General features: G+C 45.5%; 1 protein-coding gene across 2 annotated transcripts in view; it reads right to left on the bottom strand.

Annotated features, from left to right (window-relative positions):
* Positions 1-14653, bottom strand: part of LOC120317829 (alpha-2-macroglobulin-like) — an 85463-nt gene that overhangs the window by 15971 nt on the left and 54839 nt on the right. For both annotated transcript variants that reach the window (XR_005559316.1, XM_039364736.1), the window contains exons 21-26: positions 12085-12206; positions 11352-11403; positions 9754-9837; positions 6895-7071; positions 4296-4380; positions 1352-1508 (exon numbers count right to left, since the gene is read on the bottom strand). Coding sequence is in view for 1 of the 2 variants with exons in the window: in XM_039364736.1 (XP_039220670.1) it covers positions 1352-1508; positions 4296-4380; positions 6895-7071; positions 9754-9837; positions 11352-11403; positions 12085-12206 (677 nt within the window). In the remaining variant the exon portion in view is untranslated. The remainder of the gene's footprint in view (positions 1-1351; positions 1509-4295; positions 4381-6894; positions 7072-9753; positions 9838-11351; positions 11404-12084; positions 12207-14653) is intronic.

Raw genomic sequence — 14653 nt, 5'->3', positions numbered from 1 at the left:
ATTCTATTGGCTTTTGAAAACCAATAGAATAGACTCTCTTGAACAGAATCTAATTCTATTGGCTTTCAAAAGCCAATAAGAATTGTCCAGGCTGTCTCTGCCCTGCTGAGCCTGCCAAAAGTCCCATTCTGCAAATGGTGCTGCACCAGTTGAGTAGTCCTCGACTTACGACCGGTTGAGTAGTCCTTGACTTACGACCGGTTGGGGGTCGCGGCATTAAAAAGGCTGAGAACCACTGCCCTAAACTAAAGGATAGTCTCGAAGTAAGAGAGGACTAACCCGTTCATTGCATTAAAAAAAATAGAAAAGAAAATCCTGCTCTATGCAAATATTGCATGATTTTGCACAATCATACCAGTAGGGGTCAAGGGTCTCCAAACTCAGCAACTTTAAGACTTGTGGACTTCAACTCTCAGAATTGCCTAGTCGTCATGGCTGTTTGGGAAATTTTGGGCGTTGAAGTCCACAAGTCTTAAAGATGCCAAGTTTGGAGATCCCTGCTGTAGATCATTAGACTATGCAAAATTTATCCCCAGTGTGAAGCATTATCATTTCCAGCCCTTGACTGGCAACTCCAATCTTATCAACAGGTCTCCCAGCAAATTGCCATCCTAATTTTTCCAATCAAAAGGTAATCCGGACTATATTGATCAGCACGATAGAAAAGTGAACAGAATGGAACTGAATTAAGGAGAGAGGGAGAGAGGGAGAGAGGGAGGAAGGGAGGAAGGGAGGAAGAAAGGGAGGAAGGGAGGAAGGAAGGAAGGAAGGAAGGAAGGAAGGAAGGAAGGAAGGAAGGAAGGAAGGAAGGAAGAAAAAAAGGGAGGAAAGGTGGTATCACCATGAGTTGGTTTTATAAGTTTTCTTAATAAATAAAATTAAAAATATAATAAAATTAAATTAAAAATATAATAAAACAAAATTAACATAATAAAACTAAAAATATAATAAATATAATAACAACGATAATAAATAGAATAAGATATAATAAAATAATATAATAGAAATAAAATAACCATAAAATATCAGACCTGTCAATTACAAGTACAAGAAACAGATGGAAACCAGGTCTTCCATCCCAATTGTGAATCACCGTTCACAGCTTATTGCGCAACTCTTAGCACATAACTCTGAACACTATATGCAGGGTTTGGTGCGCTGCAGTCTCTAGAATTCTTCCATAATGACTTCTTATCTTTTCTACAATAAATGCACTTGTTAAAAGTTCCCAGAAGATTGTTTATCCCGTTGAATTGCTTTCTGGTCTGAAAGAAGCTTGACGCTGACCTCATTTCCCCCCAAACCATACTCAAAACTTTTATCATCCAACAAATATTCCTCCCCTCCATACCTTTAGTGCGTTGTTCAGCAGAGACCCTCTTTTTAGGAAGGAACCATCTTCCAACTGCCTGAGCGCCAGTGAAGTCTGAGCATCAGTGATATAATTTTGTTGCACGGGGATGTAGGGCGCCGCCTGAGTGAAACTCTTCAGCACAAAAGCTGTCAACCTACAAGATAGCCCAGAATGTAAGAGAGCTTTCATTTTTCTTTGCATCAACTCTTCTAGTGTGAAATCTTCTTCACAAGGGGGCCTTCTCTGGTCCACAAAGAATTGTTTCCTTCACACGGCATAAGGAAAACTATTCCCTGGAGGACCATCTTGGAAGATCTGACACCTTATTGAACAAATTAAATTTCTGATACGGATCTTTTTCAGGAGCCTTAGAAATGGCCTCTCTTGCCTTGGAACAACAACAACAACAACAACAACAACAACAACAACAACAACAACAACAACAATAATAATAATAATAATAATAATAATAATAATAATAATAATAATAATAATAAAAGTTGGAAGGGACCTTGGAGGTATCCTAGTCCAACCCCCTGCTCAGGCAGGAAACCCTATACCACTTCAGACAAATGTTTGTCCAATCTCTTCTTAAAAACTTCCAGCGTTGGAGCATTTACTGCTTCTGGAGGCAGGTTATTCCACTGGTTAATTGTTCTCACTGTCAGGAAGTTTCTCCTTAGTTCTAGGTTGCTTCTCTCCTTGAGTAGTTTCCATCCATTGCTTCTTGTCCTCCTTCAGGTGCTTTGGAGAATAGCTTGACTCCCTCTTCTTTGTGGCAGCCCCTGAGATATTGGAACACTGCTATCATGTCCCCCCTCGTCCTTCTCTTCGTTAAACTAGGCATACCCAATTCCAGCAACTGTTCCTTACATGTTTTAGCCTCCAGTCCCCTCATCAGCTTTATTGCTCTTCTCTGTACTCTTTCTAGAGTCTCAACAGCTTTTTTATATCATGGTGACCAAAACTGGATGCAATATTCCAAGTGTGGCCTTACCAAAGCGTTATATAGTGGTATTAACACTTCATGTGATCTTGATTCTACCCCTCTATTAATGCAGCCTAGCATTGTATTGGCTTTTTTGGCAGCTGCAGCACACTGCTGGCTCACATTTAAGTGATTGTCCACTAGGACTCTGAGATGTAATATGTAATAGTAGTAAAGTTGGAAGGGACCTTGGAGGTCATCTAGTCCAACCCCCTGCTCAGGCAGGAAAGCCTACATCATTTCGGACAAATGGCTGTCCAGTCTCTTCTTAAAAACTTCCAGTGTTGGAGCATTTGCTGCTTCTGGAGGCAGGCTGTTCCACTGATTATTTGTTCTCACTGTCAGGAAGTTTCTCCTTAGTTCTTGGTTGCTTCGCTCCTTGATTAGTTTCCACCCGTTGCTTCTTGTCCTGCCTTCAAGTGCTTTGGAAAATAGCTTAATTCCCTCTTCTTTATGGCAGCCCCTGAGATATTGGAATACTGCTATCATGTCCCCCCTTGTCCTTCTCTTCTTCTCTCCCTCACAGTTGCTACCATTGAGCAAGGGACCCCCTATAGTATACCTATGCATTTGGTTTTTCTTGCCTAAATGTAGAACCTTGCTTTTTTCACCATTGAATTTCATTTTGTTAGATAGAGCCCAGTGTTCAAGTCTGTCCAGGTCCTCCTGTATCTTAAGCCTGTCTTCTGGAGTGTTGGCTATTCCTGCCAGCTTGGTGTCGTCTGCAAATTTGATGAGTTCCCCATCTATCCCCTCATCAATATCATTGATGAAGATGTTGAAGAGCACTGGGCCCAGAACAGAGCCCTGGGGCATCTCACTACACACTTTCCTCCATATAGATGCGGTTCCATTGAGGGATATAATATAAAGGGATGAAATCAATGATCCTTCAGTCCTTGGGGGGGGGGGTTCCTTGACACTGGTGCCCTGACTGACACACTCTAAAACAATTATAATCAAGGTTTTTAAAACAATGCATATCCTGGTTCCCACCTGAGTCAAACCCATAAGGGTGATACGGCTTCAACCTATTTTGAAAAGTCGCCTCCTTACAAATGTTAACAGGGTATTTGAGCAATAAGCAGGTACTCACCCCTGCATTGTTGACTAGCAGAATCCCATTTCCATTGGATGTAACATGCTCAGAGGTCAGGCTTATCGACTGTAAGGTTTCCCAGATCTTCTGAGTATACATCTTACATTGTAAAAAGTTTTTTTGTGCATGCCTTGGTAGGGAGGGATAGGACACTCCCCCCCCAGCCCCACTCCCACATAGAGCTGCCAGCATTTTCCCCATTCACATAGTTATTGCACCTCTTATTTAGAATGTTTCATTTCCTCTAAAAAAAAATTAAAAGCTCCTTGAGCTGCATTCAGCTCCTGGTAACTTCACTTAGATGTCTCATATAATTATCTTGGAAACAATACAGGGACTCTTCACTTAAAGATGACTGGTTCAGCGACCTTTTGAAGTTACTATGGTGTGGAACAAGACTTATGATCTCAAAGCTGTGGTCAACACAACATTCCTGTGGTCATGTGATGGCCAAGTGCAATCTTCGTTGCTGGCTTCTAACAAGCAAAGTCAATGGGGAAGCCGGCGGGAAATCGCAAATCACAATCAGGTGATGTTGCACTTAAGGATTTGTTTAATGACTGCAACCACTCAACCAAGTCAATAAGGTCAGGTGATTTCCCCCCCTTAATGACTACACTACTGGGTGATGGAGTTGCTGGTCCCAATTACATTTACTGAGGATTACCTGTATGGAGGCTATCTGGCCATTACCTTGTTCCACAATGCTTTTTCGAATTTCCTACTTTAGCTCTCAGCCTTCTGATTTCCCTATTCCAAGTGCTACCAAGTGCTTTTAGCTTTTGTGGTTAGTGAGAAGGGGAGAGGAACAGCCACACTGAGCATTATTTTTTCATACAACAAAGAAATCTCACCAGGTATTTCCTTCTTTTGAGCTCCTTTCTCCAAAGGTGCTGTAGGAACCATCAGAATGTTTGTAGTTCAGTTGCCTTTGATAGCCTGAAGCAGAAGATGAACATGAGTGGTGGGGCAAAGAGGCATGCGCAAAACTCCTTTCAAATCCAACTCAATGAGCTTCTTCGACTTTCTAAGCCAATTTGATTCCAAAATGGGATTAAACCAGACAGGGCTGGTTGATAGCCAGAGATTCCCCCAAACTACAACTTAAGCATTAGCTGTTACCGCTTGCCGTTGTGCTTCTTTTCCCAATAAATAGCACTTCCCTATGAGAGTGTACAAATTTCAGAATAACTGTTGGATGCACTCCTTTCCAACTTGATCCATTTCTCCTTATAGTACTAATTTCTTCTCTGGCATTTGTCAGCTGCTATAGGATGACCCAAGGAGATGGTATTTGGTTGCCCCTCTTCTTCTGAACAGTTGAAGAGTTCCAATGTGACTCAGCCAATGAAACCTGACCTAATTTACAATGTCCTTAATCAATAAATATCTATGGAGATTCTCAGTCATCCAGGTCATAGTTGTCCCCAAAATGCCTTTTCATGAGGCAACTGGACTTTCTTGTTTTTCTTTGAAGACATTTCGCTTCTCATCCAAAAAGCTTCTTCAACTCTGACTGGATGGTGGGGAATGGAAGGATTTCAAAAACAGAAAAGTCCACATTTTGGACAGAGAGGACCGCTGGTTTGAAAGAGGGGTCAAAGAGGTCATCTATGCCAAACTGAACAGCCTTCTCTCAACAGAGGGGGAGGGATACGACATTGTGTATCTCCAGTCTACAACATGGTCCTTTCAGCAGTTCCAAGAAGGATCCACACCCATTTGCACTAATCAGGTGACCCTGAGGACACAGATAAACGTCCAGGTGGCTTCAACGACTCTCTAAAAGAAGGCAAATAACCAGCTGTCTGCAAGGAATATAAATCCTTCTACTCCCCACCATCTAGTCAGAGCTGAAAAAGCTTCTTGGATGAGAAGTGAAATGTCTTCAAAGAAAAACGAGAAAGTCCACTTGCCTTGTGAAAAAGCATCTTTGGGATCCTTAATCAATAAAAGTAAAGGTTTCTCCTGCCCAATCACGTCTGACTCTAGAGCAGTGGTTCTCAAATAGTGGGGCGAGGCTCCGTAAAGGGGGGCTCGTTTGACCTCGGCAAATACTGTCATATTGGATGCACGTGACACACGCAAAGGACCCGATTGGATAGACAGTCACGCGGGGGGGGGGCGCGAAATGTTTTCTTCTTCCTAGGGGGGCATGACAGAAAATAATTGAGAACCACTGCTCTAGAGGATGGTGCTGACTTCCATTTTCTAGTCAAGGAAGGCAGCATTGTCTGAAGATACCTCCATGCTCATGTGGCTAGCATGACTATATACTGAGGCGCACTGAACACTGTTACCTCCCCGGTGAAGTACTACCTATTTATCTATTCACATTTGTATGCTTAAAACTGCTAAGCCAGCAGGATAAGATAAGATAACCTTTATTATGATTTTTTTTTACTGTGGGCACACTGGAATACATTAAAAATGAAATTCTGTTGCCTGCTCTCAGAAGTGTATACATACATAGCATACATATAAACATGCTATATATTCATACATATGTATGAATATATAGCATGCTCCTAGAAGCACGAAGCCGAAAACACCAGCCTGAAGATGACGAATGAGACTTCGTCGAAACGTCACCAAGACACTTCCAATTTCACGCGGGAGAAAACCCGAATGACCAAAGACCTACATATATATGTATATATCTACACCCTTACATATAAATACTTATAAATATTAATCACTGTCCATCTTAAATATATAGTGGAAAGAAGAAGCTTGAGAGTTCACAAGGTTGATGCAATATGGAACAAAACTGTGATTGAATCTGGATGTTCTGCTTCAGATATCATGAAGCCCCCTCCCAAAAGGTAACAAGGAAAATAGGTCGTGAAGAGAATATGTAGTGTCCCAGACAATCCTACAGACCCCCGCTCAAGCAATGTCCTGGATGGAAGGGAGGGAACTACCAATAATCTTTTCTGCCATCCTCACCACTCTCTGTCACCACCTTCCTGTCTGAAGCAATAATGCTTCCAAACCAGACAGTAATGCAATATGACAGGATGTTCTCGATCGACCCTATGTAGAAAGTGGTAAGGAAGATGTGCTTTTCTCATGCGATGCAGAAAATGCCCGCTTCGCCGGTGCCTCACTGTTGTGCAACCAGGCCAGCCTACTCGTTAGCTGCACACCCAGAAATCTGATGCTATTAACTATATCCACAATGAATCATTAATACACAGAGGAGTGTGGCTGTGCCTTCCTTTTCTGACATCTGGGGCAAAACCAGGAGCTCATTTCATCACCTGTTACTTGGGTTTTGAACTACCAGCCTACCGATTGACAAGCCCAGAGGCTTAACCACTAGGCCACTGCACCCCTTCCTTAATAAATACCAGTGGCCAATCTGTGGATCAAGCCTTTAGAAATTCCCAATCTCAGTAAGAAAACAAGGAGGGGAGAATTCATGTGGGACTGACCTGGGATGCTTCTCACCTGCCTGTAAGTATCCGATGGCCTTGGATTTGATCTCCTCGGTCAGTTGTCCAGTCTTATTGAGGTAGTTCAGGATGTAGATATTGGGGGCAAAGAGGGCCATGTTCTGCTCCCCACAGCCATAAGGCATCTTGAGAAGCTGATGGAGGTTCTGTATCGCTCCCCCAAGAATGTCTCCTGCAGTAGGGAAAGAGGTAGGTGGAAAATAGGGGTAATTAGAAGATTTTGGAATGGGTGTGTTGCAGGTTGGCAAGCTCAAGTCCAGAACTTCTGAAGAAGAGACAGATGATTCTGGAAAAAAAATGACAGTGTAAAACTGTAGTAGAATTTACATTTAGGAGGATGCCTGGGTGTGTTTCTGGCCATTCCCAGAGCAGATATAATTTAAATCAGGAGTCTCCAACCTGTGGGTCGCGACCCACTACCAGGCCGTGGCCTAATCACCACTGGGCCATGTGAGTGGCTAGCTGATGCACAAGCAGTGCCACATTAGGGGTGTTCATGGCCCCACTTGCACGAGCGTCATCGGGGGTGTTCGTGAGCCCACTCATGGGAGTGTCGAGGACGGTTATGGCCCCACTCGTGCAAGCCTCGTGGACGTTCATGGCCTCACTCATACAAGCATCATCATGGGCACTTGCGGCCCCATTAGAGCATTGCCGTGAATACTGCAGGTGCTCATGCACCCCCAACACAAAATCACCCCCCTTCCCCCCACCAATTTGAAAAGGTTGAGGAAACTGTGGTTTAAATGATGTTGCTGATGTTGCTTGTGGAGAATTGGCCAAAGAGCCTAAGCCTGACCTTGTGAGAGCTTGTGTTGCTCATCTCTAAATGACCCAAACTGAGAATTCCAGGTAGAATGGTTTTAATCCAGTTCAGCAATCTGTCCAACAATGGCTAAAGAAGCAGAGTGTGATAACCCCTGATATTTTAATCAGCAAAGTTTTACTGTGTAGAATAACAGATTAACAGAATCGGAGGAGATCTCAGAGGTCTTCTAGTCCAACCTCCTGCTCAAGCAGGAGACTCTATACCAGTGGTGGCAAACCTATGGCATGCGTGCCAGAGACGGCACTCAGAGCCCTCTTGTGGGCATGCGCGCCATGCCCTGGAGATGGCAACCATCCCTCTTCAATCAGCTTCCTGCTAACTCACTGAAGTCCCACGTGGCTGGATGCATCCCAGCACGGCTGGTTTCCCTCCCCCCCATCCCACCCCTCCTGGCTTCGCATGCTCTCCTTTTCCCGGGCACAATCCACTGCATTGCCTCTTCAGCTGTCGGCTGGCCGTCCAGCTCAGAGGCAGCTTGTCTGAACTGCTGGTGGCAAGCTGTGGAGCTGCTGACAGACACTGTTGGCCCCCATACACTCGCTGGCCTCTGTGGGGGGGGGGCTGATGGTGTCAGGCGCAGCCACCCTGGCCCCTTCCTCGCCTTGCCCTGCGACAATGGCATCCCTGCCCTGCCTCGCCTTACCTCACTCACCCCGGAGGGTAAGCTTCCTGCCCAATGCCCCACCTGCCAGAGACCCCCTGGATCTCCCCAACCCTGCCCGGCCCCCACAGATGTCCCTCTCCACGATGAACATCGAGGTAACCATGTCCACCTTGGCCACACCCATCCAATCTGCCATGACCACCACAGCCATGCCCACCCAATGGGCCATGCCCACCTGGCACCCGGTGATAAATAAGTGGATTTTGGGTTGCAGTTTGGGCACTTGGTCTCTAAAAGGTTCACCATCACTGCCCTATATCATTTCAGACAAGTGGCAGTCCAGTCTGTTCTTAAATATCTCTGGTGATGCAGCACCCACAACCTCTGGAGGCAAAATCATCCCACTAGTAAAACTACAAAGAAAAGCTTTGATTTCAGAATAATTTCTTCACACTGTCAGCTGCCAGCAGCCAGAGGAACAGGCTGCCACATGAAGTAGCAAGTTCTGCTTCATTGGGGAAGATCTTCAAACAGAGGCTGTCAGAAATGCTGAACTAAAGTGGCACTAAATCACGGGTGCCAAACTCACCACATTGTGTGATGTGTCGCAACATATTGCGACTTTTTTTGCATTGCCAGAGCTGGGCTGGGCACAGCCTCCGTATGATGCAACCGGCCCACGGGCTGGCAGTTTGACACCCCTGCACTAAATGATCTGTAAGATCCCTTTTGATTTAATAAGGCAGGTGATACTGAGGAGAAGAGGCAGAAGAGGTAGAAGCATGACTTCTGCAACACAAAAAGTAGATTAGAGCAGGGGTGTCAAACTCAATTTCATTGAGGGCCGCATCAGCATTGTGGTTGCCCTTGGGGGGGCAGGTGGGTGTGGCCAGGGTGGGTGCGGCCTACTGGGTGGGTGTGAATGGAGTGGGTGTGGCCTACTGGGTGGTGTGGCCAGCTCTACATTGTTTGCGTCAAGGGTGCCTGTGGTGGCCTGGGCAGGAGTGGGACAGATCTGAGGGTCTCTGGCAGAAGGGGGTGGGACCGGGGCAAGTGCCAAGGCATGGTGCATTTCTTCATTCCTCACAAAGGGTGACACCTCCCTAACATGCACCCAGGGGGCGGGGCCAACACGGCAGGTGCTGGTTCCTCGCTGTTTCTGGACGGCCTTGTGGAGCTAAGACTGATTGCATTTCAGCATAGATGGCCACCACAATATTGTACATCGGCTCCCAGCTGGCCTGGACTAGGGCCAAGGCAGCAGGGGCTGTTCCCTCACTGTTTCCAGGATGGCTTCGTGGGCCACATGAAACCACTTCACAGGCCGCATTCGGCCCCCGGGCCTTGTGTTTGACATGTCTGGATTAGAAGAAAAAAAAGAGAAGGGAGGGGGAGAGTGAGGAAGAGGGTTCTATACTTACCAAGTACACAAAAGGTCGCCCTGGCAGAGCCTTCCACAACATTTTCTGGCACCCTCAAAGATATTGGTTCTGACTGTACATCTCCTGGAAGAAAAGAGAACTTAGATGGATTTGGCTGCCTTACAGGGTTTCTATCTTCTCTGGGATATCCAGAACAAAAAGGGATACAATATAGGAAGCCCTGTTCTGCAATGACACCATTGCACAAGCCCCTCCTTTACATTTCTGCATTGTGATGCCATTATGGAGCGGAGCATGTGTTGTGACATCAGCACCATCTTCGGTTGCCACAAAAGGACAGCCGGACATTGACTGCCAGTAAAAAAAAACAAGCCAGCCAGCTCCGTTGACATGTTTTCTGAGGTAATTGCCAATTACTGGCTGAGAGCAGATCAATTGCAATCTGCTTCTGACTTGATTTCTGCTGGCCAGATACATATAAAGTGTCTTCTTTTTGTATCTGCTGCTTGGTTTTATTTTATTTTATAAAAATGGGGAATCAAATCATATCCTTTGTCTTTATTGGGTATAATGTAGACATATATATATATTCTAGCCAGTCTCTTTAGCATGTGAGAAGAGAGAGGTGGAAAGTTCTAGAATCTCTAGCGCAGTGATGGTGAACCTTTTAGAGACCGAGTGCCCAAAAACTGGTCCCGCCCCCGCTCCACCAACTGCCCTGCCCCCGCTCTGTCCCCCATCTCCTGCCCCGCCTGCCCACAGGACCACTCACCCCCTCAGAGCCCGCCGCAGATCACCCAGGCCGCCCAGCAGCGCTATGGCAGCCACACCCTCTGACCACACCCTGCAGCATCAACTGCATGATGGGGCGTGAGGGCAGTCTTGTCTACGCTGCCTGGCTGCCATGTCCTTGGCTGCACTGCTCCGTGTTGGCCACACTCAAGGACAACTCTCCTTCAGGGGGGCTGCTGGAGAGGAGGTCGTGGGGGGAGGCAAGGCTGGGGCAACGGCACATGTGCCCACAGAGAGGGCTCCGAGTGCCGCCTCTGGCATCCGTGCCATAGGTTCGCCACCACTGCCCTAAATTAAAAGTGGACCCATTACTTGGTCCTCTGATTTCAATTTCAAGCATTTCCTCCTGCTGTCAAATACACCAAATTTTGATTTTGTCCTACAAATGCTTCCCCACCACCCAGCAGGTTACTTAGAATACAGAATAGCAGAGTTGGAAGGGACCTTTCCACTTCCATATCCATTTCCACAAGTGGAAGGCAAGTGTGCCCACCTCTCACACAAATGGAGCTATGCATGCACACACACTTGCCTGCCGCTTTCACAGCCCGATTACAAATGAGCCATGGAACAGTACTGACCACAGCTCCTCCCCCCCCCCAGTTGGGGTTGGGGACCCTTGTTCTAGTTCAGCTAGAGAAGTCAGTTTCTTTAAGCCAGCTGTAAAAGGTAAAATGGACACCTTAACTAACTATAAAGTTTATACAGCTGGCTTAAAGAAACTTAAAAATACCTCCATGTTACCAGAAAGGGGAGTACATTTTTGGCCCTCTGCTCTAAAACAAATCATCCTCATCCATTTAATGCTGTGACGGGGAAGAAACATTGTGAAGAAGCAGCCATACCATCAGAACAGAGAAGTGAATTGAAGACTACCTCTTTCTCAATCCCTTCAGGCTTCACCAGGACAGACAGAAAAGAAGAACAAAGGAAAAGTTAGTGTTGAACATTGGAAACTAAACAAAAAACATAAAACAAAACCCAGTCTGCATAAATCTACGCAAATGCAACTGCCATTGCTAAAGATTAAGTTATTTAAATGATAGGGAGCAGCTCCATGTCATTTTTAGTCTTTCTTCTTTGTTTCCATCATTTTTCTTGGGCAAAGAGCTAAACAAAGGAACCACTGCTGATGAAATCTGAGTAAGTTATATAATAATCTAGGACAGATGTGCTATTGATTTGATTTTTATTCTGTAGACCAGTGTTTCTCAACCTTGGCTGCTTTACACCGTGTGGGCTTCAAGTCCCAGAACTCCTTAGTCAATCTTGCTACACTGCATGCTGCCTGGGGAATTCTGGGAAGCTTCCCCCGTCTTAAAGTTGCCAAGATTGAGAAACATCAAGTAGGTTAATTATTACTAGGGGTTGAGAAGAAACAGAGAGTGATAACTCTAGGAAAGCGAAAATCATTGAATGGAAAGATGGACTGGTGACCCAAGTTAATTTTCAGCATAAATGGACCAGCTAAAAATTGACTTAATGCGTTTGGAAACAAGAACATGGTTTTTTGTGCTTTTTTTTTTTTTTGCATGATTCTTCACCACATCCAGTCCACGATTAAATCATCTCACTTACCTCAACTAAAAGTGTTTTGATCACAACATCTTTTCGCTGCATGCTGGGCACCTCCACTATTTCATTCCCACAGAGCTGATCTGAGCTCACGGCCTCAGCACTGGCTGTGAAATTCACTTTGCCTAGGACCAAAAATAAACACAAATATGCCATATAAGCAGTTCTCGAGTTGAGGATGCTTTACTTAAGACCACCCCTAGATCTGAACAGTCTCCCTATTATTAAAAATGGTGGAGAGCATTCTCCTTTCTTGAGCTGATTAAGCACTGAAGGTATGCGGTCTTAATATACAGCCAGTTTTCAATAGATCCTGAGAGCATTGCGAGTCGTCAGCACTTCAACGTTTTTGAAGAAGAACAGTGCCGTCTGCCATTTTTAGGAATAGATAGTCCATTTGTAAGCACAGGTTCCAACTTAAACACAATTTGGGTCAGACACTGATTTATAGAATGGAATTCTGTAAATTACAGTGATTTTCCACCTTAAATAATTCCCCATTGTATATAAGAATATACCAAAGGGTCTGATAAGGTTATGTCTAGCCCAGGGGTGGGCAACCTTGGCTCTTTTATGACTCGTGGACTTCAACTCCCAGAATTCCTGAGCCAACCATACTGAGGGGAAAGGGAGAGGTTTCCAAGCTGAGCCATGCTGGCTCAGGAATTCTGGGAGTTGAAGTCCACGAGTCATAAAAGAGCCATGGTTGCCTACCTCTGTCCTAGAGGAACATATGAAAGCATAATTAATGTTAATTAATGTAGACTTTATTAGTTTAGAGCAGGAGTAGGCAACCTTGGCTTTTTTATGACTCGTGGACTTCAACTCCCAGAATTCCTGAGCCAACCATGCTGAGGGGAAAGGGAGAGGTTTCCAAGCTGAGCCACGCTGGCTCAGGAATTCTGGGAGTTGAAGTCCACGAGTCATAAGAGAGCCAAGGTTGCCTACCCCTGGGCTAGCCTTTTGAATATTATCTCTTTGTACATCACTTCTTTAGGGAGTTTGTTAAGATATTTAAACTGAGTAGCAGAAACAGTAGGGTTGTACAATGAGCCAGAACACACAGTTGTAGTTGATTGGTTGAAGAGTGCGGGATCCTGCCTGAGGCAATCTGCGCTGCGATTGGTTGCTATGGGTGTTGAGGGGAGTTTCCCTTTTCTCCCGCCTTTTTCTTCTGTTTGCTCTGTGATTTACCTCATGATGCTCCTGTTTGCCTGACTATCTTACTTGGTGTAGAATGTAAATATATTTATTTAGATAAACCTAAAGTTCGGGTCAACATCTCTGACTCCATTTGTGACACCAGTTACACAATTCCCTGACATATTTTCACACAACCTTCTTACCGAAAGACTTCTTCACCTGGCCAGCTGATAATCCTAGCAGAACTGGGAACTGGCAACACAACCATGAGTTAAGAGAAATGACGACAGATCATTTTAAGAAACTATTTTATCCGATGCACTTCTTCCAGTTCTACTTGGTATACCATGAGCTTTTGAGTCATCAAAGCACTTTTCCTATTGGTCAGGCAGCACTCATGGGCAAGGCTTGAGTACCCTAGTTCACTGGTGGCGAACCTATAGCACATGTGCCAGAGGCAGCACTCAAGAGCCCTCTCTGTGGGCACGCGCGCCACCGCCAGCAGCTCATGCAGGTCCATTAAGCCACTGCCGCCACCCGGAACAGCAGCTCCCCCAGCACAAAGGAGGTGAAGCAAACTCGAGTAGAGGTGGTAGAGCATGCCCAGTAAGCCAAAGACCACCCCGAGTGGGGAAAGCCGGATCCCCATTGGTGTCATGGCCGTCCAGGCCCAGCAGAGATGGGGGGCAGGCATGCAATCCTAGCTGGGACTGGGGAGCCATGACGCCGATGTGGCTTACCCCGCTTGGGGTGGCATTTGGCTTGCTGGCGTGGGTGTGCTCTACCACCTGGGCGTGCTCTACTGAAGCTTGCTAGTCGGCCGCTTTGCTTCCCTTTGTGCTGGGCAGGACTGCTGCTCCAGGTGGCGGCGGTGGCATAATGCACCTGCGCAAGCCTTTAATTACCTTAGTTGCTCTTCTTTGCACTTTTTCCAAAGTCTCAACATCTTTTTTGTTACGTGGTGACCAAAACTGGATGCAATATTCCAGGTGTGGCCCTACTAAGGATTTATAAAGCGGAACTAGTACTTCACATGATTTTTTTTTCTATGCCTCTGTTTATACAACCCAGGATTGTATTAGCTTTTTTGGCTGCTGCCACACACTGCTGGCTCATGTTTAAGTGATTGTCCACTAGGACTCCAAGGTCCCTCTCACAGTTACTGTTTGTTGAGCCAGGTTTTGCCTAATCTGTACTTGTACTTTTGGCTTTTCTTGACTAAGTGTAAAACCTTGCTTTTTTCCACATTAAATTTCATGTTGCTGAGTAGGGCCCACTGTTCAAGTCTGTCAAGATCTTTTTAGATCCTGAACTTGTCTTCTGGGGTGTCAGCTATTCCTGCCAGCTTAGTGTCATTGGTTTGAATTGTTGGATAGTTGAATTGCTGTAACAACCTTGAACCTTGAGCTGAGGTGGCGCAGCAGTTAGA

Source organism: Crotalus tigris, unplaced genomic scaffold (genome assembly GCF_016545835.1).
Source record: "Crotalus tigris isolate CLP2741 ecotype Arizona unplaced genomic scaffold, ASM1654583v1 scf7180000019840.826796, whole genome shotgun sequence".
NCBI classification, from domain to species: domain Eukaryota; kingdom Metazoa; phylum Chordata; class Lepidosauria; order Squamata; family Viperidae; genus Crotalus; species Crotalus tigris.
The sequence above is the reverse complement of the archived record's forward strand: the minus strand, read 5'-3'. Positions and strand labels throughout refer to the sequence as shown.